General features: G+C 41.2%; 1 protein-coding gene across 3 annotated transcripts in view; it reads left to right on the plus strand.

Annotated features, from left to right (window-relative positions):
* The first annotated feature begins 324 nt into the window (after nucleotides 1-324).
* robo1 (roundabout, axon guidance receptor, homolog 1 (Drosophila)) overlaps nucleotides 325-26,560 on the plus strand; it is a 126,680-nt gene continuing 100,444 nt past the window's right edge. For all 3 annotated transcript variants that reach the window (XM_063492729.1, XM_063492732.1, XM_063492730.1), the window contains exons 1-2: nucleotides 325-1,160; nucleotides 17,366-17,692. In XM_063492729.1, the coding sequence (XP_063348799.1) occupies nucleotides 1,100-1,160; nucleotides 17,366-17,692 (388 nt within the window). In that variant the 5' untranslated portion in view covers nucleotides 325-1,099. The remainder of the gene's footprint in view (nucleotides 1,161-17,365; nucleotides 17,693-26,560) is intronic.

The raw sequence follows: 26,560 nt of genomic DNA on the forward strand, positions 1-26,560 counted from the left end.
TACAGGGGCTAATAACTATGAGTTGTGAAAACATTATATTAAATCCCTGTAGGAATAGCACTGGAATCGGCTGTTGCATGTTCGTGGTCAGGAGCCACAGAAATAATAAAACACATATCCGGATAGACTAGTTTTCTAGGGTTTGTCTCATGACTGGACATACTGAAAGAAATTACAGTAGACTGCCAGTTGTCTCTGTGAAACTTCGCTGCTCGGTGGGATCCAGGCGGGAAGAGGTTAAATTTCCTCTCTGGGAAAGATTCGGGTCTATGGAGGGGGTAGAAAGGCGCATACCAACTGACGAGGCATTCCGCTTTCCTTGAATGAAATCCTGTGAATATGAATCCGTATTCCCCCCCACTCGCCTGAGGTTCGGTGTCTGCGACGCGCACAAGTGATAGGAGTTGCAGCGGAGGAGAAACGGGGGGGAAAGTGATGGAAAAGTTGCAGTGATCTTGTGTCCGGATCCGGTGGATGAGAGAGGATAGGACTAACTCGCAAAGTTTCCGATCTCAAGTGACACATTCAGAACTGGAATGAAATAATGTGACTGCAAGCAGTTTAGCGTGGACTCTGGCGACCGCTGGCGTGATTTCACGCACTTTTGGACTTAAGTTTTGCTTTGCGCTGGAATTATTACTTTGCTACTTTTTTTTGCACAAAGGAACTAAACGATTTAAACAACACAGCCTGGTTGATCAGTGAGAGCAGCAACGGGATGAATCCAAAGAAAGGATAGAGCTCTGCCACTTCTGCGCTGAGAGATTATAGCACACATTTAACACATGCTATCATTCAGTTGAACTGGACTACTGGAACAGAACATGTGTTGAAATCTCGGACTGTTTCTGTATTATTCTTTCCCATCTCAACTCCCCAATTTCACCTACACCAAGAAGCCATATCAGGCTGGACTGATCTTGGACTTTTATCATTTGCGTTTGGGGACTCACAAACGAAAATCGGTGTGTTTGTTTTTAAACTGTGGATTTTAAGATTTCTCCTTTTGAGTGCAGTTTGACATGAAGAAGCGGATGCCTCAATTTTTATTTATATAATTTGGATTATACGAGAACATTTCTCACAAGAGAGACGTTGAATGATGTCTCCAACTTTAATTGGATTTGTATTTCTGTTAGGAATTCTCCATGTGTGCTCAGGTAAGTCGTTGGTAATGATTCAAAGTAATCTGCTAGCCTTTAACTGGGGTTTTACTAGCTGAAATGAAAAATTCGGGGAAGAGTTAAATTCAAGTTTTAATCTTTAATTTTATAAAGGCCATTTTAAAATGATTTAAGTGACAGTGGATACACAAACGTATTTGATTTAGGAGCACTCCGTGCAGAATGGTTTCTGCACTAATGTAGTTACAAACTTTACCAGAAATAAGAAAACACATTTTGAGAGCTGGACTTTTGTTAGGAAGTGTGTCATAGTCATTGGTCTGCCCTTTGTAAGATGATCCTATTTTATTAATGTATTTTCTTTCACTTTCATGCTTTGAAATGAGAAAGGTACCACAAAACGGTGATTTTTTTTTTTCTTTCACCACAAAAGTCAACATCCAGGGTAAAGGGGTTGTCTTAACTTTTAAAAGCTGAGCACACATAAAGTCACACATAAAGTGCTGAGGCCGTATGGGATGAGTGGAAAGAGCAGCTATCATCGGTCATACAGACAGCACATGCCCCTATGGGGAACATGTTTCTGTGTATGTCAAGATTCTCCCCCTGGACCACGATTATTGCTGAGTGCAACACTATTTTTATGCTTATAAAATTAAAATCTGCTGCAGCAGATCAAATTACAGAGATTATTCTTTTTTTTTCATCGGTTGTTTTGTAATACAGATTTATGCAACTCATGTAGAACTACAACAGTTTTAGGTGTCTTTGTTGCCTAATCCTGCATTACTCCCTCCCATTATCTTTCACATTTTTTTTCTTCTCACCCATCACATGGATCTCTTTATAGAGTTTCTGGACCGTGCTAGCTGGGGTTTCCAGGTCAGCTGCTTCAGAGTTGAGAAGAAATGCTTACCACCTCATTTTAGGACATTAAGAGGATAGGGTTTGGAATGGGGGCATTTTGTAGACAAAGAACTGCACAACAAAACAAAAAAACTAGTTATCATAACTTCTATACAGGAAGATGCTCAATATACATTATATTTGTAAAGAAACTACTGTGTCAGAGAAATAGCAGTGACATTTGAACCCTTTACTACAGTTTACTGTTGCTACTGCACACCTCATTACCTAAGTAATAGTCAGCAAAACTCATATTCACACTTAAATGACTTTTATTAAGCCTTAAAGCGACATATCCCCAATAAAATATCCAGTTCATTCCCTATAAGGTCTGGCAGCCTATATTCATCCATTTTTTGATTCAGTGTTTCTGCATGATTTCATTGTCTGCATTGAGTTATTTGAACCTCTGACTTGTTTCATGCGAGTTTGGCCATTGTTTATTGTTTGGTGATGGGGAGAGCTTGTGAACCCACAAGAAAATATTGTAGCACCTGAACAGGAAGTCAGGTCAGAGGTGAGGGCTGAGAACTGAATCTGCTCCGCCCTAAGCTGGCTCCTAAGCCAGTAATGGTCCCGTCCTGTCGGAGAGCAGAGTTTCCAATTACTCCCGTCTGTGAATGTCTCGGGATGTTTTCTGGGGAGAGATGGACTGGACAAGAAATACTATAATGACTAGCCCTGGTTTAGACACAAGTGTCAGGAAAATTAGATTTCATGCCACTTCCCAGGAAAAAATAATTCACATTTGCCACTAATTGCATGGCTGAGAACTTCATTCTGGAGTAGGGAATATATCAGATCCCTTAAGCAAACGCTCAGTGGCATTTAGTATCATGTCTTTGTATCCTATTCTACACATTCAAGATTTAGCCTGGGTGAGAGAATATATTTTTAATACCTCTTGTATCTGTGAAATAGCAAGTGAGAGATAAAATGACCTTTGCCCTGACAGACTTGTGATGACTTGCTTATTGCCGCTTTGCTGTGTGTGAAGGGTGTAAATTGATACCTCCTTCTGTCTTGTCTTGCCCTGTTATCAGAATGATCTGTCCTCCTGCTATACACTAAATGGTTGTTATCTCTCCTCCAAGTGCTCATCAAACCTTGCACTCACCTCAGAGGTGCCATTCAGATGAGGGCAAGAGGTGGCTCTGCTTCTCACACACAGAAGGATGCTATGGATTACTTTGAGGAAATAAGGGTTGTTAGAATGATATATATATTAACAGGGAGGCTCTACCTTTAAGGCACATATCAGACTTTCCTCTAAAAGTTGGCTTCTATGCTGGTATAAACCCTTGGAGTGATTACATCCAGCCCAACAGAGTGCCTAAGTGTGAATGTGTAGTCATGCTGATAAAAACATAGACAGTGGGAGTGGTACCACCTCGGTAAGCATCTCCAGCCCCGGCAGCATCAAGCTGTGGAGGTCTTGACAAATTGACCCATAAGTGCTGATAAATCGTGGAGCACTTCCACCTGCTATATCACAACATTTCATATGACAGGACACAGCAGGTTCCAGAGCCAATTAATGGCCAGAGACTACAGGTGAGACATATCTCTGTCTCCTGGCTTCTTACCACATGGCCTGGAAACATGCTCATTAAAGCCAGTCTTTCCCTTACCCATTTCTCTTTATCAGTTCTGTGAAATAGTGTTTAGGAGTTGCTTCAAATGGCCCCCAAATAATGATTTTTCTGAGTGTTTAACCTTCTGAACTGATTTTGGGTAAGCAAAGCAGATTTCTTAAGAAATTCGAGTCTTGAGTCTGTCGTGTCACCTTTTTTTTCTGAGATAAAAAAATCTCACACCTGCGTGAGATGATGGTGTCCATAAAGCTGTAGCTCCATAACTTCCACTAATACACTTTAATCTGATCCTAATCCGAATCAAACTGGGTTTTACACCCTAAGATCCGGGATTAGGTAGACTTTGGCTTAGTGAAAACACATGGAGGAATGTGGGAGGCCAGCGAGTGTGCTCTTCCTGTCCATGAGAACTGTGGCTAACTCATTAATGACCGACAAGATAAACATTTCAAAACATTTTGTTTGAGGGCAGATAAATTAGGCAGTGACTCTTGATGATCTGCTTTCCCTCGACTGCTCTTCTTTTAATGACCTCAAAGGACTGCTTAATTGGATTAATTAACAAATCCATCTGACGTCAATAGTTTGTAATTTGCCGTGGCTGCAGCTCGACTGATAGGGATGTCTGCAAGGAGAAACGGAGGATTTGGATTTTTTTAAAACTGCGGAAGATACTTCTCAATGTCCTTTGTGTCAACTTCTTGGTATTTTAAGTACCACAGGAATTAACGGCTGTGTCTCACCAGGATTCAGTTTAGACGGTGTGAGTTTCGTAGAGTATTGCTCGCTCCGTGCTGATAATGTTGTCATGACTTACTTAGCAAGTATCACTTTGTCTGTCAAGTTGTCTGTCGGTCTAAGCCCCAAAAACGTATAGCCAGACAGAGATAAGCTGTCTACACTAAGAATACTCTGGAACATAACTTCATATAAGTCATATAAGCGTTTTAGTCTGCAGCTGGCTGATATTTGAAGGCAGCAGGCATGTCTAGGCTATTAGACTCCTGGGCCAATATAGTTGATGCATCTTGTTCTGTCGGTTGACGTGGAGGACAAACATTCCCTCTTGCCACTCGGTCTAAAAGTGATGAATGGTGTGTCCTTATAGGATGAAAGGTGTTGTCTGGTTTCTGTCCCATTTCACAAATGGCACCCTTAGAATTCCCACAGCTTTCCTTTCTGTTATTAAAAAATATAAAGACCTTTTTTGTTTACTACAGAGCCCTACAAGTTACATTTGATTCTGTATCACACATGCATGCTTTTTTTGATCTACCCTGTATGTATTACTGGTGTCCTGATCATTTCAGTAATATAGATGTGATCAAGAATAAAAGACAGGCACATGGGGCTTGTGTTTGTGTGGGGTGGCGAAAGGGGCTTAAGAAATCTCTTCATCCTCTTACCCATCCCCCACTTTTTTCTTCTTCTTTTTTTTTGTTTTGGCCCAATTTTTTTAAGACTTGCCTTTTTTGTGACTGGTCAGTGCAGAGTCTTTCTTAAATAAAGCAGGCCGACACGCAGAAAAAGCCTGTGGGGAAGGGACGAGGAGGCCGTATTGTGTTGCCTTAACGGGGCGATTGTAAGGCATGGAGGAGGGGAAGAGAATAGTTCACCAGAGACTGAGGGTGTGTGAGGAGAGAGGAGTGCAGCTACACACAAAGGCTACCCTAGGGTGTTGAAGGGGGATGGAGGGAGGAAGAACAGAGGACGAAGGGGAGGACGGAGCAGTCAAACATACCACGATACGCCAGCTTGTGGGAATACTCTTGATATGGCTCCCTGTGCGCACATTGCATATTCTTACTGTTCCCTCATGGCACTGCTGGATGTGCTGATTAGGGTGATAGAGGTAGTAAACTGTGAGTTGGGTTTTTTAGAGGAGGACATGTGGGGACAGGTGAAGTTGATTTTTAGAAGTGCTGAGTAAATAAAAGATCCTGGAACAAAGCTTCAGTGGTGCGGTGAGGGTTTGGTTTGGTTTTCGGGCTGCATGGCCAACATCCCTCATGTGTCTAACATTTGCATGCTCAGGAACTCTCACAGGGCTTGCCCTGGGCCTGCCGTTTGCTGTGGCGGTGAAGCTGTGCTACCGTGGGGTGCTCTGCCTTGTGCATTTTAAAAAGGTTCAGACCTCCCTCCCTTTCATTTTCTCCACTGGGGAGACTGAGAGATGGCATTGAGGACAGCCTTTCCCTGTATCCTTCTTTTCTTTCTCACTCCCAGAGCTCAGGCCTCCTCCCAGCCTCTGTGACCATTCTATTACCCTCTCATTTCAAGGCCTGGATACACTTTTGAAATGCTAAACCTCCCTTTGGTTATAACTGACAGGGGAAAATACCATTAAAGAGGCTGAGAGGAATAGATTAAATTAGCAGTTAAAAGAGAGACTGCTAATTAGTTGATTAATGTATTTGGTTCCTCCCCCTCTCAGCTATGCCGCCACCGTTAAGATTCCCTTTGGTGACAAGGTTGTCTTCCTATATCAAACATTTTTTTTAAAATTCTGTTTATTTTATGTTTTGAAACATTTGTTATCTATTTATGCAGTGCAGATTCATGATTAAAAGCCACTCTTATTGTGAGTTGTGTCAGCAGCTAAATCTACTGGTTCCTGGGGGCTAATTCTGTCACACAAAAGACAGTGATAAAAGTAGGAGGGGTGCACTTTATTTAAGGGGAAGCACTGAAAAACATAATTAATGAGAAGGTGACCTTGAAACTTACTATTACAGGACTGCTTTTGGAGCCTGTTCTACCATTCAGCCGTAACCATGGTGAGGAGGCTTCAAATAACTGGGTGATTTTTTTTTCCATCATGTAAATACACCGTTGCTCTGAGTTAGGAGATTAACTTTAATCCCAGCCCATTATCAGCCTCACCTATTTTCTGTGAATTGGTGACATTATTTTTTCTGAAACCTGATGTCACCATTGAATCTCACACAAAAACCCCAAACTGTTTTTCCCCTTATTTTCTTGGTTGATAATGTGTGAAGTGCCACAGTCTCTAAAATGTCCAAATGCTATTGAACTCTTTGAACAAGAATAACGCCTTTTAATTATGTGGAAAGGCTCTGAATTTCCCCTCTTTCAGAAAGCTTTTACTTCTCAGTTTCGAGAGACTTGCAAATCTGTTTCAGTTCTTCTGTAAAGAGTTCAGTCTCCTTCAACTGTGTGATTCTTTTGCAGTCACCTCCCCTCTTTCCTTCTGATGTGCCGTCTTTTGCTTAAACCATGAAAGCTCTAATTGAATAACAATTGTAGGTACTCTGTGAAAGACAGCTTCCTCAGCGTTTAAACATAAGATTGCTTTGGTATTTGTCTGTATGTCAGTCAGCAACTCTTAATGGTGAGCTTCATACTTCTGACTTAAAACAGGTTCGTTGTAGGTTTAGGGCATCATCCCCATTTCCCTGTATGCACTTTGCCTTGACAGATTCACCTTTCCTGGCTTAGAAGTCATTAATGTAGAAAGGCTTTACTTCCTTCTAAAATGTAGTCTTGACAGGTTGTCTAACCAGAAAATACTACAGTTCTTTCTTCACCTCTACACAGTGTACAGTGACAATGATGGGAATACTTTGAGCATCTTAGACAAGACCAAAATAATTCAGAGCTCTTCTTATTATTCGTGGCTTCTAAATCTAACTAATGTTCAATTTAGCTGCACTACTGTGCAAAAGTCTTGAGCAACCCCTTATTTCTTTATTTTTTCTTTCAATGAGCCAGACTTTCTTATAATTCTCTGGTCTGGTCAGGCTTTCTGAAGATCTTTTAAAGTTTGGCCATTGGCTGCTTTTTCATTCATTTTAATTACAGTCCTTGAACCTGACCATTTTCCTTTCTTTCTTTTTTTGGTTTGTTGTTGTTCATTAAATGACTTAACAGTGACCTGTGGAGCATTCAGCATAAAAAGGAATCTAACATACCGGTAACTAACTTGAACCAGTGTGGCATCCTGATAGACAATGGCGCAAATGGCAGCCAACATCCAAAGGAGAACTTTGAATGTCCTGAATAACTATTCCTGAAGACTTTTTAAAGAAATTACAAGAAAGTTTGCCTAAAAGACCTTGGAGTGTATTGAAGAATATATTGGCATTGGTCATACCAAATATTGACTTACAAGCTTGTTAAATTTTACAAACTCAGTTTTTGCTTTGTGTGCTTATATTTCCACATGTTTAAGATAACCTTTATTAGTCCCACACGTGGGAAATTTGTTTCCACATGTGGTCATATTTCCCGTTATCCTAACAAAAGACTTTCACACCATAATGTATGGCACTGCATATATGATGAAGTACTGTCTGAAAATCATTATTTTGGCAGTTCAACAGTTCACTTTTAAAAGAGGATGTTGAGTGGACCAGTGGCAGGGAATGATGTTAAGATATACTCAGATATACTTTCTTTTTTAAAAAATCATCATCCTAAATCAATATTTCCAAACTAGCATTTCTCACAGATTTAGTCTGAGCAGTGCTTCTGCTGTCAAATGTGGAAAACTGACAGATGGGAAGTAACTACATTTGCGATCAAGTTGTTTTCACTTTGAAGCATCAAAGGAAGCAGTATTTGGTTCATTACATTGTGTACCTGGACAGTTGGTGTGTATGTTTTGAGGAAGAGACGTGGTAAGTGGGTGCTGGAAAGCATTCAGGCCAGTGAGCAGTTGTCTGCAAAAGGAAATTTCTTTTTAATGCCAGACTGGGCACAGTCTCCCCTCTGTGGACGTCTAGAAAAAGGCTTCTTGGCAGACTTTGCCCCTTCATTAATTTTGACCAAATATTTACTGTGCATCACATGGCAAGCCTTACATCCCACTTTAATTTTTTCCAGGCAAGGTTTTGAACAGTTTGGGGCAATTTGTGTTCCATTTGGCTGGACTTGGGCCATGTCCCACTCAGCAGGGCCATGCTGGTGTATCTGGGATTTTGCCACATGGCTCCACAGAGTCTTAACCTATGCTGTGGGAGCCACGTTTCACTTTAAGAATACCATCATAGCCAACAGTATGTGAACCGCTGTTGCATATGCCAATACCTAAGCTTGCACACATTGACACATCAATACTATGTGCTCTGTATTTGCCCTTTTAACCTAAAGGGCACCAGAAGGAAATGTGCCGGGTTTCTACATTCAGATGTTACCACTGTGCCCTCGACTGAATGCAATAAATGAAATTCCCTTTCTGCATGCAGCTGTCTGAGATTTACTACAGAATGTTTTTGGCTGAGCGTTTAGAATAGCCCACATAAGAAGTTAAGGTCCTCAGCTTTGCACTAAGCAACTGTAATGTAACGCTGGTCCAAAGTAGACTTGTATCACTGTTACCATCAAATGAATAACATTCAAAAAAGCATTAGGTGCTTTTGGCCATGCCTGCCTCGATTCACATTGGCATCTCTTCAGAGCAGTTCTCATTCTTGGCATTAAGCCCACATGCCCTACTCCCCACGACTGGGCTGTGCCAGCTGAGTGTGCTGGTCCCTCTTCCTCCTCACTGCTCTTTCAGCCCCTCCCCTGCCTTCAGTCCCCACATGTCTAGTGGCTGGACAGAAATACTGCAGTTAGCCCAGAGAGCAACCTTGGGAGGAGAGAATCACCTGATGATATCGTTATTGACACAAAACTAAGCAGGCAGCACTTTTCAAAATTAAATTAAGCAAACTGTTTTATTTACATTTACTCTACTGTGCCATTCCCATCAAAATATGCTCATAATTCTTGCTTGAATGCTTTTTTATTTTTCCAAAAACAGTAAACACTTTATTTTGCTGAAATACAATTGTATTAATCACTTGAGGATTTCAAGTCTAGCAGCTTGCATAAGTCAGCAGTGAGATACTCACTGTCCCCTGTTGGGAAATAAATGTACCAGTGTATTCAATTACCTCTGCTTCTCCTATCCTGCTGTTGCAGAAAGCTTTGATGTATCCCTGAGATCACACTGGTCAAACCTCATTAAAAACTGGCAATGCTGGAAAACAAAAACAAGAAGTAATTGCCCAGTCTTGCTCCCTTGTGCTTCTTTTCAGTAATCCCCCCCATCCCCTCCCCACCCTTACTTGAAGCCTTGACTGTGCTGCATGAAGCTCCTTAATAGAAGGTCCAAGCCTGTCATCTGCACTCCATATTAATTACAACTCTTTTCCTGGGATATCTGCACTGCTGATGGAATGACATCTTTGACACCGGCATTCATGAGGAGTCTGAGCTAGGTTTTCTTCTCAGGTCATCACTGTGAATATACAGGGTCAACTTGAGGAGCCTGCAAGTCTGCTCAAAGACACACAAACACACACACATTGTGAATAGATTGATAGATAGATAGATACCAGACAGACTGACACACATGCATGCAGACAGACGGACTCTGTGCTTGCATCCACGCTGCTCTGTTCATCCCATCTGCCTGCGGTCTCCAGAGCCAATTTGACAGGCTGCATCCTAACAAGCATTCCAGTCTTTTCCACTGCAGATTTCCTCCTCTTCCCAGTGAATTGATATAATAAAGAATAGCTATTATACTTATCCTGTAGGAATGAAATCTGCCCTGATGGCCTTCTGCAGAGTTTGACAGCTTTTGTTTGTGTCTAATGACACTGACTGTAGCAGATTGGTATCAGGAAGAACTGCAACTCATTCACAATTGTGTCCCATGGGTGCCTGTTGAAAATTCATTATTTTTAGTGTGTGTGTTTCTCTTGCCACATCTTTTCACATTTACTCCTGCTTGGTATGTTGCTGACAGTGTATGTGAAATTATGTTGGATTGTTTAAACTGTGGGGGTAAACCTCAGTGGGTAACATTATTTATAAATACGTTTGTGCTCACATTTTTTTTCAAAGACACACGAAACAAATATTTTTGCATTCATCATACTTGTTCCTGTGCCTTGTATCTACAGCCTGGTGCAGAAGTTGAAATCCTGCTACTATTGTCTTAGATTCAGATGGGGGCCCCAGAGCAGGATGAGCTCCAGCCTCCCAAAGGAGTACTTTGCTATGCTGTCTTACTCTCAACCTGGCTCGCATTGCAGGGGGATGCGCCAGGATGCGTTTCCCAGCTGACACAGCCAGGAACTCGGGCTGGTGCTTCAGGCCTTGAGACCTCTGCTGGTTCTTGTCCCGATGAGCGATAAGTGTGAATATCCTAGAGCGTTGGAAGTTATGCTAGTAACCCTTGGCCCCGAGCAAAGGAAGTAGAACGCCTTGTTTATGGTATCATCAGCTGATTTGTCATGATTTTATTGCAGGTGAGAACAAGCAACAGGATGATCAAAGGCAAGAACAGTGATAAAGGGACTCTGACAGATCTTAATAGTTAGGTTGTGTTTGCACAAGTTGGAAATTGGAGCAAGTATGGTGGAAGATAACAAGTAATTGGGCTTACTTTTTCTTCTTCTATGTTTATCATATTGTGAAAATTATAAGAATTGATTGGATAAATTGTAGTGGACTCCACTGAGATGCACAATAGTAAGCATGGTGTTTTTTTGTTTTGTTTTGTTTTTTTTATCAAGGGGTGTTGTGATGTGTATGCAAATTGCCAGTTTGCCACAGCCATATTTTGCTCAAATATCAATGGGGGAGCATTGTAATCTGTGAGAGTGTTAGTTTCTATAACAACAAATACAGCCAACCCAATAGTGTATTGTTGTGTATAAACTCATAGATAACGATCTTCTGGTTTGCTTGTGTTAAAAAAGCATTTGGACAGAGATACCATTTTTTGGAAATTGATAACTATTCTCAAGTGCTGATGTAGTATAAGCGAGGTAACCATACCCTGTTGTGTTTGGTAAATGGAGACAAAGAGATGAGGAGGAAAAGAGGCCATAAAGATATCCATCAACCCCCTCCATCACCCAACCTCTGGAGCTCCATACAGACTCACACACAGGGCTCTAATCCTGCCTCTTAGGAGTGTAAGCGATAGCCTTGTGTAACATTAAAAACAGGTCTGATCTGATGCAACTGGCAAAGTCATTCATGCAGCACATTCCAGGGTGGGATTCTGAGGCTGAAACGGTAAAAGATTCAGTTTCACTTTCCTGTTAATGTCATCTGATCAGCAGGAGTACAGTACCTCGTCTTTTCTCTCTGTGTCCGTCTCTCCCGCTTATCTCTGCCCCTCTCTCCCTTATCGCCTCTAATTCAACAGAAAAGGGTGCCTTTTCTTTTGTGTTAAGTCATTTATTGGCCAGCCCTGTCCCGAGCAGGCGTGGCTCCTGTGTACGCCTGGCTACCCCGAGGGACACACCCTTTGCTCTTATCTCTGCCATAAATCCCTCTTAAGTCCCCTAATCACAGATTAATGGGGCTGTAGATAAAAAGTGCCCTACTGTGCTTGGCCTTCCTTATCACAGATCCATATTCCATATCTCTTACCATTGCTCAGCTGGACATCTGATATGGCTTGTGATGATACGGCTAAGGCTCCTGCAACAGCTTTCAATTTTACTGCCTGTCTTTATGATATTCTGTGGCCTTGCCCATTTTGATGGGGAAAATTAAACTTGCAGCAACTTCACTCATATAATCAAATGAAATTTGTCGATGGGATCCTTTGTTCTGTGACAGGTGAATGACCCAGCATTGTGAAGTTGTTTTATCAGTCAAGGAAGTAGACACATTATCCTGTCTCCCTACCTCAGGGGACCAGACTGACAACGGATCTAAATTGCTTCACTGTCCTTCTCCCCTGTGAGTACTCTGGGGTAAAGGGCAGGTGCCTGGCTCCCTTCCTCTTCCTCACACTCTGTGAAGATAGTAGCCATGGAAAACAGCTGTGAGAGACAAAGGCACATTCATTTTTGAAGTTAGGGAAATCACTAGACCAGAACTGATTGCTGAAGCTAGGTGATTGTTTTACGTCTTTTTAGCTTGTCTTTCTTATTTCCTTCAGTCCTTCATATAGGGATTTAGTCAGTGGTGCATGATTAGTTTAAAAAAAAAAAACTCTATAAATGCTGTTGTCTTCCCCACCGATGGGCTGGTGTAAATGGACAGAAAAAAATCATATTAACATTTTAATATTTTTGGTGTTGAGGTGGTCTCACAGGGAACTGGATTCATGCTCCTCCTCTAGGTTCTGTTTTAGCTAATCACAGGGCTTTTCAGCATACAGAAGGTAACTACTATGAAGCAGAATAAAGAGCCAAAAGATAAATAAAATTACATGAAATTTAAAAAAAAAATTAAAAATAATTTAAAAAAGGCTTAAGGACATAACTAGCAAAGCAGAAGACTTTCAACTGGTCAACATTGGTTTTAATCCTTTGTGAATCCAGAAATATACACTGAATTATTTCAAGTGCATTTCTAGTATATCCTTGATGCTATGAAGTGAAGATTTTTTTTTAATTCTTTGATTCTGTCTCTTTTTCTTTGTTTATTTCTATTATTATTTCATAGTAATTTATTTTGCACTTTTCTAGATTTCTTCCAACTGCATCTTAAATTCAAAGAGCAAAAGTGTTAACAAAATGGCCCGTGTCTCTACGAAAGCTAACCTTGTGGGGTTTTTTTTTTTTTTTTTGGGGGGGGGGGGGGTTCTTGTCCTGAGGCTGCTGAGAGTTAAGGTCGATGGAGGGCCTTCTCTATTTTAAGTCAGAATAGTTAGCTTGATTGATTGCCACATCCCAGACTTAGGAATAGTTGTAACTTGTTACTGTACAGTTGCACTCCATTGCTTTTTCATGTTGATATCTGGGCGATTAACACTGGCAGTAAACATTAACAAATAAATTCTTACACTGCAAATTTAAAGAGACTTTATTTGATTATATCATCTCTCGTGATAGTTTTACTAGCTTACATCAGTAAAGTCCAGTGCAAAAATAGTCCCCTCCTGAGGTTTCACTATGTTGTTTTCATTGGAAGTAGTCTGTCTCTTTTAAGCATATTTCTTTAATCAGATTGAGGAAGCATGATTATCTTTTGGAATATAAAGTCAGAGTATATCATCTCATGTTGCATGGTGAAAATTAAGTTTAGCCCCAAGACATAGATGAATCCATGTGAAGCTAGTAGCCATAATCTCAATACACATAAATATTCCTGGCGATATAATGGCCATTCGCTTCATGAGAACCATCATAAATCTCATTCTTATGCCATGTCTATCCATGTTTAGAGTCGGGGGAAGAGTCTGGGTTTTAGAGTGAGCAAACGCCTGGAGGTCTTCATGAATCCTTGCATGCGTACAGTATATGGGTCAATGTCTAGGTCTGCACCCTTGTGGCAATGTGGTTTGGCATGAGCCTTTCCAATTCATTGTGTTCACTTTTGCTATTGGGATTGTTGTTTGTTACTAAGATTACTTTCATAAGTGAGAAAACTCTGACTCCATTGTTGTTTTTTTTTAATTACCTCCAGTGAGCAAAGACTCCCTCAAGCATAGTTTAACACTGTGCAGTGTGAGTCTCCCTATGTGAGTAAATGAGAAGACAGATGCACAAAGCTCTCTAGCAAGTGAGACGGTTAAGGGAGAAGTAGAATTTTGCCTCAGGCACCAATCGATCAGATCCTTGCAGTAGAAGTCCCAGCTTCCCTTTGGTGAAGCTGTGTATTGCATTAGCTCATCTTGCATTCTCTGTCTGGAAGCAAAGAGGGGGGGTGACGAGGGGGATAGAAAACAGGGGAGAGGATGGTTGAAAGCAGCAGTGAAGAAGGAAGGGCAGCGCTTTGAAATAAAGGGGAGTGCTAGACAACTTAAAGTAATGCGAGAAAGCAATGGTGAAAGTACGCACTCTGTTCATCTCTTATTTCGGTCTCAAATTTGGTCGTCTGTGTGTGCTGCATCGAAGGAGTGAAGTGAGCTCTCTATCCATTTCCTAAAAGCGTGCACCTGTAGAAGGGAGCACGGGAGTGTTTGTTCCTTGACAGGATAATTCTCCTTCCCCTGGTGAGGGGTAATGGAGCTGAAGTAACAGAGGTCACTCAAAGTGTCTGCGGGGATCAGTACGGCAAAGCCTACATACGCACACACAAGCAAAATATGCTTAGAAAGAATTCAGTCGTGACGAGGAAGGGATGATAGCATTGTGTAACTGATACATCCCGTGCACCCAGTCACGGCTCAAAACGCACACCCTCTCAGCAGACGCACACAAAACACTTATTAGTGTACTTCAGTAGTTCAACTGCTGAATATTTATTAATACAATTATTCTCACCAGCTTCTCTGTTACAGGACACAGTGGCCCACTTCATATTGTATTATCAGTCTGCATGTTCATCATGCAGATCGGCCATAATCATCTACAGTAAACAGTCAATGATCAAACACAGTTCCGCCTGCTGCACAGCTCTCTTCACAGTGTGCTACATCTAAATAGTTAATGGTTCCCCCATAAGGCCCCAAACTTCAGACCATTTTAAATTAGAGAGAAGCTATCTAAATCAGGAAGGGAACGGGCAGAGCAGATAGCGGCTGAGCTCTTCAAAGTCCTCTTTAATAAAACATATTAGCCTGCCTTGTCTGCTGAGGGGTGGTAGTGGTACAGTTGCTACAGTAGTAATCAGCCTGTGTATGCTAGCGAAGTTAGTGCAGCTCCATGCTGTCTGACCAAAGGGCTGGGTCTTTATTAGCATATGGACTGTAAGTTAAAAGGTCTGTTTTGAGAGCAGGTTACAAATGGGGGTTAATTAGCCTAGTACTGGTTGAGACGGCTTCAATAGCCAGAAAGCATAGATATGTATTTTTTAAAAACTTTATTCAGTGCCAGATAGAGGACTAATTCATTCTTGCTAAAGGCTTGATATATCGCTCTCTAATTCTCCATCTGTTTCTGTTCGACTCTCAGAAATGCTTTAATCTACAAATGTGTTTTTATACCCACGGAGCGTCTGACGTGCAGGACCAAAACAGTTTCAGAATTGCGGGGATTTCTGTGTGTGACTTTATCTTATGTGTCATGTTGCCACAAAATAATAAAACTTCAGCTTTGCTGGCGTTAGTGTAATAACTCCAGATAGAGTACTGATTACGGGTACATTTTGACTGCAGTGCTCTGTGGTGTACAATTATTGCACTGCACCATTAATATGTTACCATCTTAATCACAGAATTTCATTTAATTATCATTATTTTAATTCCAGTCTTCAAACAAATGCTCACGTTAAGTGTCACCAAGTGTTTACTTTTTGGAAGAATTATTGGAGGATTTTTTTTGTCCTCCACCTGATTAAGTGCTTTAAATAAAATAATAAAACTGAATTGAAATTACCTGAGAAGAAAATAATCAGCAACCTTGCAGTCTGAAAGGTTGATATTTTTCCCCACAACCACCGCAATCAGGCACTGCAGTTTGTGACCAGTAATTTCAAAAAAAGAAGTGTGCAGAATCATATGAACATCAAACAGGGTCCCAATGGAGGAGCTGACGCCACATTTCAGTGTTTGTGTAGGGTTCATGTAAGAATGATGAGGTGCAGAAGAAGCATACCCAGAGTCAACCCTCAGAGATAAAAACTCCATTTCTTTAACAGTGTCTCTTTCTGATGATTCCCATCAATCAAGCAATTTTCAAAAAGTCCGCACAGCCCTTACCTGTCAAAATCATTACTATTGGGATATTTCGAAAGACTTGGGATCGTGATGTCCTTCACTGGGATACTGGATTAATTATATCTCATTGACCAAAGTACACTTGCCTTGAAGTGATTTATCTTTCCACAAAGCTGTCACTAATTATGCTGACTTTACCAAATATATGTGGCGACCACAAGAAGATGCCTTCTCAGCACCAGTTCTCTTGGGTAACATGGGTGGGTGTATGGCACATAAATGAGGTAGTGTGGCAAGTTCACGGGATGCTGGGTAAATTAATTGCAGGCCTGCGCCTCCAATTATACCCGACTCTCTTTAATTGGTGCTGAATGGGCTCCAAAGGCCTATGCTGGGAGATATGGTGAGAAGGGAAGAGCTCTCTTTCTCTTGGTAACACACACACACACACACACACACTTTTGTGTGTAGCCACACAATGCATTCACAGCCATCCAGTCCCGCCCTTCAGGAATTAACAACAGGAAGCTAATTTGCATGTAAAGCAGGTTTGATAGCCACAGCTGACTGGTCAGAGAGCAATATTAATGACCAGAGATAGCACTGGGGTGTTAACCCCCTTGGCACTGCTGTTGGCTCTGCTGTGGCTCATCTGTCTTTCTTCAAAAGTGCAATTTCTACTCTTGCTCCTTTTCTGTCATGAAGCTATGCATGGCACCTTTATCTTATCTTTTATCTCTTAATTTCCTTTTTAACCTTCAAGGTGTGTCATATTTTTGTTTACCTTTCCCTTCATTGTCTTTTCTGCTCTTCAATCTGTGAAATGACACTCACAAAGGTGCAGCAATGTTAACCTTTACCACAGGAGCTGCTATTGAAAACAAAGACGTGTTCTTTACTTCTTTAATCACCACAACCTCAAATAGTACCTTAAATACATCTATTACTATCAAATTAGTGAAGAACTTGATTATTGCTATATATGTAAAGTAGAATTAATTTAACTGTTTAAAATTTATACTGAAGTGACAAAGTATTTTAAAGTGGCCTACCATCAGCTGCTTAAATTTACATGCATCTACTGTAGCCACATTGGGCTAACCCTTTAAAACTTTTCAATCAAATAAGACAAAGTCCACAACAAGCCTATCATTCCTTTAAATAGCTTAAATAAGGACTCGCAGATGTAAATGGTCACTTTTGTCATTCCTTCTCAGGATCCCGTCTGCGCCAAGAGGACACCCCACCCCGGATTGTGGAGCACCCCTCTGACCTGATTGTTTCCAAAGGGGAGCCCGCAACTCTCAACTGTAAAGCAGAGGGGCGTCCAACCCCAACAGTGGAGTGGTACAAGGATGGAGAGCGGGTGGAAACGGACAGGGACAATCCCCGTTCTCAGCGCATGCTTCTTCCCAGTGGCTCTCTCTTCTTCCTGCGCATCGTCCACGGACGGCGGAGTAAACCGGATGAAGGTTCTTACGTCTGTGTTGCTCGCAACTACCTGGGAGAGGCAGTGAGCCACAACGCCTCGCTGGAAGTAGCCAGTAAGTGCAGCATGTCTTCCCACTTTCACACCCACGCCACTTTCTGGTGTGGGTGTGAATAGAGTAGTTTGGGTTCAGATGTTGCTGAATAGCAGGCTCCAGTTTCTTCCTGTGTTTCTGCGCTCAATGTGTTCATTGAGTTGAATAATCTCTCGGGCGATGGGCAGGATGTGTTTGGCCCAGCCGTCTCTGTAGGCCTGCAGAGCCTTGGAGGGGGAGAGTGGCCTGATCATTCCAGGGTGAATGCTTCTCTAAAGGGCCCTTGGTAGGTGGTCACGAGCTACAATAGGAACAAAGTCCTTTCTGTTTTCATCCTACCTCTGCTTTTTGTCAAAGAGGTAGATATGAGGTTTTATAGCAAAAAGAATGCAATTGCTGCATCTGTGTTTAGTCATCTTTTAATAAAGACCCTTCCTACTCATTTCATTGAAGAATCGGCGATGCCTTTTTATTGTCTGCTTTGCTTGTGCTATGACATTTGAGCTTTGATGTAGAGTGGATTAAGCATCTGTAGGGTCAACAAGAGGCCTTTGTGACACATTAACAAGGCTAATATTTGGCTGTCAGTGTGCTTGCAATGCAGGACAAATAATAAAAAAGTCTTTCTAAAACCTTAAGTCTTCTAAGAGTTGTGACTGGTGTTGACAAAATTGTTCCCATGATTCTTTAAAAGACTGATTTTGTTGGTGAGGTCAGCTCTTCAGATATATTATCTCTTTGCGCTCTTGACTAGCTGAGAGTGAAGGCTGAGGAGCTCAGATATCAACCGCTCCTCCAGCGTGCCCAGAGGCTGTCACCAACCTCACTCACTGTAATCTAATCAAGATGGGGAAAGAAAGAATGGTGTGTGCGCTTTAATGTGAGCATGTGTGAATGAATGTGAGCCATTGCTGCGTTGGGCATGGGCTGCTGTTATGGTACTGGGTATGAGGTGTCAGTCAAGGGATTGCTGTGTAGTTTAAGCTGAATTAGTGGAATATCTTGAATATACAAATGTAACAAAACTTCCCCACTCTGATTGCTTTTTTAATATTTTCTATCCCAGCTGTCAGCTAAATGAAATGTAAAGCAGAAGCAATAGATCCAAGACATTTTGAGGCCTCCTGATCAGACTAAAAGTTTTTATAGTGTATTGTCTATGCTCTGATTTAGAACTGAGAGTCAAGGTCTTGCTTTAGAAGTAAGGATAATGACAAAGAGCTGCAGAGAATCAGTATCATATATATATTCCCAACTAGTCTTTCTAACATAAAAATTACAATTCTGCACAATTTAATAAAAGTGGAAGACCATTTAAGTTTGGTATACTTACAAGTTTCCATAGGCCAGAGTGCTAAAAATATCTTTCCCTTGTAGTAGGCAATATGCTGTGTTTATTTCAGAGGTGGATTTTTCAAGTAGAAAAACAAGATACTTGGCGGGAAACACGAGGACCAGAGTACCACTGGCTCAGTCTCAAGTTTAGGTCTATGCTGTATAAGGTTCAAACAGATGCATAATGACAAGCCACTGTGCTCCAGCACTCTCTCTCCTTCTCGCTTAGCTGGTGTCTCTCGCTCACCCCTCTCCACAGTTCATGCTTAACTACATGTAATTATGTTGTTGGAGCAACCAGGATGGAACCCTGGAGATTAAAATGAAAAGCAAAAGAAAAAGTTCAGAAACTCTGAGATTTCTTTTCGAGGCTACATTTAAACTCCCGAGTAAAGACACTTTGAGACATATATCTGACTTATGAGGGTTTAGGAAAGTTTTAAACCCTTTTTTACCCCTTGTTGTCATTAGAGATGCTTGTCATAATGATACTGTTATGAGCTCAATATAGTAGATAGAATTTTTCACTCAGGTTAAGTTGAGGGAATAACCAGACTTTTAATTTCCAATGAAACTCCAAAGAAGGAAGTCATGGGTTTAATTGTGTTTACTTTGCCTCGTTCTCCCTCTCTAACATTTTCGCTTTAAAAGTTGAAAACATGAATTTTTTTTGTGATGTTATTCTAAGACCCTGGCTTTGACAGTTTCCTGTGCTCACCAGTGATTGTTAACGTAATCCACATTTCAACAAGTCCTGTTTTGCCAGGCTAGGAGAGCTAACCCAGTTTGTTTGGTTTATCATTAACCACATGTACAGTACAGCCCACAATCTCTCTATCTCAGCCTCTTAACCCAAAGCCATTTACCATGAATCATGTTTGCTTGGTGCATTGAGACAAGCTTAAGATAGAATTCTTTGCCTATTGTGTTATTGTTTTCTTTGCTTTAAAGATGTCAGCGACAAATAATGAAACGCCTTTGTGCTTGAGAACAGCCAGGTGATAAAGACCATTTGTTCAAGATTGTAACTAAAAGTATTTCAAACATTATGATTATTTTTCCATGATATAAATCTTCAAATGCCATTCTTTTTTTTTCTTTGCAAAACGCTGAGCAAACAAGACTCTGAATTCAGAAGGGGAAAGTAAAAGTAAAAAGTGTATCTGAGATTAGTTTAATGTGAGTGCACAGAAGAAGCAGAACTGATTTTCTTTTCTTAAGTTAATTATTTGAATCTTCTTACCACTGTTCCACTAAAATGGAAATGAATACCTTTTATTAATTTTTATATATTAAGTAAAAGAATCATTTATAATGTTTATAATTTTTTAAGTAATCACTACCAGACAGGCACAAAATGATAATCGTCGATATACTCTGTGATCTGTCAGAGTAGATTGTTTTACCCATGCTGTTTACGAGTCCCTGAGAGGCTCTATGAATAGCTTGTTTCCCTTTTCCTGGTTGTGCAGATAGTACAGTGAGGTAATGGACGGCACACTGCTCCACTTGAGTAGGCGATAACCTCAGGGCCTGCTGTGTAGTGGCCTGGCTGACTGCACAGTGCTGACCGCACAGGGTTGGCTGCAGGCTTCATATCCACACACAGATTCCTTTCTCCAGAGGCAGGGTTTACTTTTTACAGCCACTAACAACAGAAGCAAAGGGATGTTTACTTGAATTCGGTCCACAGCATATAACTCTTTTCAGCCAAGTTTACCCCAGAATCTCATTGATCTCGATGCTGCTGTGAAATCTCTGTCACCATGTGCAGCCAGCTGGCTTCACCGACTCTCTGATTAGTAGGGGTAGGTCAGGGCATCAGATGTGTTGAAGGCGGCTCAGTTGATCCTGACAGATTCTGGGCCATGCCTGAGGGTCATCTGCAGAGTGGAGGACAGTTGGCTGGCATGCAGCAGTCCAAAGGCAAAGAAGCCACCTCCCACTGATCTGAAGACCCTCCTGTCTCTTTTGCAGGACATCTCTTGTACTGCATCTGTTGAATATTGAATAGTTGGAGTCTTTGTATTGTAAACGTTTCAGACTAATCCTCTCCACCTGACACACAACATAAACATTCCAGTTGACTTTGTCAAACATTTCTTTCTCCGCTGCCCTTACCCATCTCCTCATCTCTTCTCTTTACTTGTGATTATTTTTCCACTGCTGCCCACTGAAATGGAACACGCTCTGTGACTGAAACAGCTTCTTTCACTGCCTGATGGCAGGGTAATTATTTATTTGTCATGGTCTTTGCCTTTCATTAACTTATTACGAGAGGAGCAATATAGTGCAGAAGGTCTGGGTTTATAAATTTCATCAACTTCTTGTTCACATCCATCTTTTTTTATTATTTTCGGGGTATCGTGCTTCTTTTAATCTCCCTTTTCAGCTCAGCAAATATTAAGAACTTTGAGAAGCAAAATGAGACTGTAAGGTGAAGAAAGAAAGGAATAAGGGTGAAAGAGCTGACTGATTTTGAAAAGGAAAAAAAAAAACAGGACAGCTAACTCCACCAGTAGCACCAGTGAGTGTGCTGGCAAGCTGCCAGTGGACTGGAGGCAGTGCGTTACAGCTCTGTGGCAGTTATTTGTCTCAGGGAGGTTCAGAGCAAATTGGTGCAAACGGCACAGTCAGGGTCTGCTTCGTGAGTCAACATGCAGCTGAGGCGTGGGCTCCACACCACAGACGCTCCTTGGCCTTCACTCCAATCTGTTTCATGTTGGAATGCAGACCCGGTCCACAATCTCTGAGCCCGATGGCGTGTGCATGTGTAGCTGTCAAAGCTGCCTCAAAAAAAGAAAGTCTCCATTTCATATTAGAGTAAAATATTCATGTTGCCTATGAAATGTTGGATTCATTATTCATTTTTATTTTTTATTTTGTTCTAAATAGTTCCAGGGTGTGTACTGCTGTTCAAACCTATTTCAGTCCGCTGTTGTTAATTTTGAAATTGCAGTACATGGGAAGCAACTGGTTACTGTCTAATTACACTCCCCACAGCACATAACTGTCAGCTTAGTCTTTGTGAAACCTCTGCAGGGGAGATATGCTCAACACATGCATTTCAATTAGTCGTCTGTATAGCCATATATGCATAGAGCAATTTTTATCATGCATGTTACGTGTGGTCTGTTGAACTTAGCGTCTTTGCTGCTTCAGGCTGTTTGCATAAATCAATGCATTCCATTTAATTAAACCTGGAGTATCCATTTGCTATGCTTGGTCGATACCCAAGTCCCCTTTTGAGATGAAAATTTCTGTGATACACAAGCAAGCCCGGAACTAGCATGCAGTTCTTGTTAGTGACTTGGATATGTACCTTAAAACTTTGACCACATTCACTAAATATTCATAAGAAGCATCCTGGCAGATATTGGCTGACATAACTGCCCTAAAATGGAGTTGTCACTCCCAGCAGTGATGGCAACCTGGGGTGAAGGAGAGAAGATGCTAGTGTCTCTTTCAGTCATGTGAAAATGTGTCAAATGCCACAGTGATTTGGGGATTTTTGGAACATGGTTTTCGCAACCATGCAAGCATAACCTCGCCCACACAGCCCTCCCCCACCAAAACTAATACTGCTGGCACGAGCGGAGGCCAAGCGCTGAAATTGCTCACCATGGGAAACAGTAGAGTAGCAGCAGATAAGAGCCAGAGCAGCTTTTTGACAGAGTTTTAGGCGCTTTGTGGTGTTTTACAGTGAACACGGGCACAGAGCCTAAAGAGAAACACACATCCTGCAGAGTGAGAGAAACTCGAATGAATGGATTGGTTTACACAAGAATGATGCTTTCGACAGAGCGAGATTTCCTGTGTGTGTGTGTATGCGTGTGTGTTCATGTTTGATTCCATCAGTCTGTCAGTCTGTGTACACTGCTCTACTGAACAATGTCTAGTGATGTATTCTGTGAAAGAGACTAAAGGTGCAGGTGTATAGGGATGGGTAAAGCTCAATGTGCCATCAATCCCTTTATGCTCCACCCATCTCTGACAGCAAAGTGGGACAGGTGAGACAAGCGGGACATGTCCTCCAAAAGTACCTGAGAACCCAGAGTCCATTTGATTCCCACTCTGTATCTCACAAGTAGAATTTCGCCATTAAACGATAGACACAGAGCCTGGGTGAATAAGGCACTTTGTAATGGTGACAATATACTCCTTTATATTAGGTTAGTCTTTTTAGTGTGATAGATATTGGCCTCTTTGATCTCCCTATATATAAAGACAGAATGCGTGGAGTGCATTAGATGTGCTAAACACAGCTGTTACACACTGACATGAGGCTCTTTCTGCCTTACAGATCTCTCAGTGTGCATTCATGTAGTAAATAACTTGTCTCTGTTAACAAGGTAGCTAGCCCAGACTTACCGAGTCCACGTTAAGCACTTTTCTCTGTTTCTGTGATGGCTTTTGCAATCCGTCGATTTACATATGATGACATTGTCCAGATATCTCTGGATTTCTTTGAAAAAGGCAACACTACCTCACAGCTATGTCTGTCTGAGTGTTTGGACACTTCCCCAAACTCTTGTGCGTCAGATCTTTTTTTCACCCCCCGGTCGCCACAGTGACTGCTTATTCATCTCGATGTAATCCTCGCCTTTGGCTATAGTGCAGAACAGGAGGTTTTGTAGGACAGCTGCTGGATCCCAGGATAGTGAAGTATGATATTAACATTATGAAGTGCTAGTCTAGGACAGATAAGATAAAGTGTGTGAGCTCTTGAGACCAGTGGTCCTGTACTACCACTTAGGAGCAGCACTGATAACAGAGTAGTTTTCCTTCCTCTACTCTTAAAAACTGAGTTGTGTCCAGCAAGTGTATTTTACTGTGCTTTTTTTTTTTTTTTTTTTTTTTTTTTTTTTTTTTTTATGGAAATGTGTCCATATTTTTTGAGTTATATTCCATATGGTGGTAAAGCTTGCGTCAGTGCTGGTGAGAACTAGATGAATGCATGCTGCTGACTCTAATCTCCCCTTCTTCTGCTGTGAGTCGGGTATTACTCTTGTTGGTAGGTGTAATCTCTTGTTGGTCTGAGCCCCTCCTTTGGCCAGAGAGTCTCTGCGTATGTGTGTTCATATGTCTGTGAGGCTTGCGCATTCATACGTGCCTGCATTCTGGTGTCTGGTCATATGATGAGGTGTTCTGCTCTGCAGACACACTCTGGTTATTAAACCTGGGTTAAGCCCTCACTTGAAACCTTCTATCATGCTTCTCGATCCGAGACGATGGCGTTGGGGAGGATTAAGGGGTTTGGAGACCAGAACTTTAGGGGTTTTTGCCAAAGTTTTGAAAGTGTGCTCAAGAGGCACATTCTGCCCCAGTGTACACGAATATTTTTGAAAACTTTTTTCCCCTCTTTATTCTAAAATGTAATCTTGCCCACACAAGTGCTCTCTGTCTATACGATAACTCAAAACTTAAGCTGTGTCAAGAGCATGCTGTTAAGAGATTTGGGAACCAGTCGCTGGCAATATAAACTTAACCTCAAAGCTCAAAGCACTGATAGTTCAGATTTCCCTGTCTGCATTGCAAACAGTTTCTGAATCTCTTCAGCCTCAAACAAGTTTTGCAAATGGTCAGTTTTTACTGACCCAAAACTGTGTTCGCATTTAGTTGAAAGGCTAGCGTGCACAGAGAAAAATGTTTTTAAAATTGCACAGCCATTAGTCTATAAGGTCAGGATCCAGGGATTTTTGCGGTAGCCTCCTTTTTGCTATGTAACATACCATCTATTGATAGCCTCAGCTCTACTCTCACTCTCTCATGAATGGGAGAATGAAACTTATTGCTTGTTTTACAATTAGGGTAAAAAACATAACCAGTAAAATTTCACCAAAAATAGAAAAAGTATAGTAAATATTTTTTGTGTTTATCTTAAAAGACTAATGTCTCATACTGTGATTTACTCATGAAGACAGACACCAATTTTGCACGTGACAGACTGTACAGACTTTTTCTAGGATTTATTTTTATCATGTAAACAATACACAAAAGGTCATTTAAGAAAAGAAAACTTATAAACCTCAATAACAACAATAAGCATATTTCTAATATAATATATACACTGTGTTAAATACAAATGAAGCATGCATCAAGCAAATAACGTGAGACCGATAAGTCTTTAAGAACCTTTAGTTGTAAGTTTTGGGTTAGGGTTTTTTTTTTTGCTAGTTCTTTTCCTTTACATTGACCTGTAATGTTCACAAACTTTAGAAATGGTTAAAAAAATATTAAATATAAATTATAGTGACAGGAAACTGTGGCAAGTGGACAGTACACAAATATGTGAACTGGTTGTGTAATTTGTGGATTTCTAGCTTCTGTTGGGCTGTTGAGAGGCAGCCTTTATGTGATATCTATTCCCTCTTAAACTGCTATCTCCTCTTTTCCTGCCCACTGTGTTTCTCGCCTTCCCTTTTTTCCTCACTGTTTTGCTTTCTCTCGCTCTGTCTCCTGTGACTTGATAAGGAGAGAAAGATTGAAGTACCGAGGTGTATTTCCACGACCTCTGCGAAGGAGAAGGGAGAGAAAGTGGGGGGAAAAAAAGACATCTGAAATTTTATCAGAGATGTAGCATGTTGCTGAGCCTGGAGCGTGACAGGCAGGAAAAGCTGGAGAACTAAGCAGTCGACCCAAACACTGATAATAATCTGCCTTGTGCTATCTGACTACCAATGAAATGCAGTCTTCTTGCTGCTGATTATGGAAAGCCAGAGCCCTGCAATCACTCAGTGACAAACAAACAGGAGATGTATGATGGCATTCATTTGTCATTTAATCGCCCTTGGTCGCTGTGGTAGCTACTCTGATCATTAACGCACAAATTGGGAGAAAATTAGTTTCTCCTTGTCATGTTACATAGACAAAAGCGTGTCCAAGAATAGGACCAGTATGAATGAAAGTTGATGCTCATTAACACAATGTAGTTCTTCCACAAGCTTTCTTTTCTTCTGACCTTTCTGTAATTCTAACAGTTCATTTCTAAGCCCCAGATATTCAACATGCTAGGTCATGTTACAAATGAAGGGATTGGCTCCATTACCACAGTGATTGTGTACTAATGATGAAGCAAATGAAAAGAAATGGATGAACTGGAACAGCAACAAACTAATGCTATGCAGGTTGTATCTGAAAGCTTTTATTTGACATGTTTAAGCATCTGGCTCACTAGCTTCACAGCGAATGTTGTTTGTGCAGCTTGGGGTTAATTACATGTGCAGTGATCATAATAATCCTCGATGGAGGGTATGTAAACATATACATCTAACAGTCTAATTTGGACAGTGAAGAAGAGGGTGGCTTGCTTGAGCAGTGAACAGAACAGAAACACCCTCACCTCTTCTTTGTGCCTCTTTGACCTTTCTAAACAGGGTGTGGCAGCAACACAAAGGGAGCTCCGTGTAACCATATACAGGCAAAGAGTTGGATAAAAGACAGACGGGAGACGTCATGTGTAAAAGGAGAAAAGTAGAGAGGATCCATTCAAAATTCAAACAGTAGTCAGTGTTGCTGTGGGTAAGTTTGAAATAGCTGACATGTGACTCACTG

Source organism: Pelmatolapia mariae, linkage group LG14 (assembly GCF_036321145.2).
Source record: "Pelmatolapia mariae isolate MD_Pm_ZW linkage group LG14, Pm_UMD_F_2, whole genome shotgun sequence".
Classification (NCBI taxonomy): Eukaryota; Metazoa; Chordata; class Actinopteri; order Cichliformes; family Cichlidae; genus Pelmatolapia; species Pelmatolapia mariae.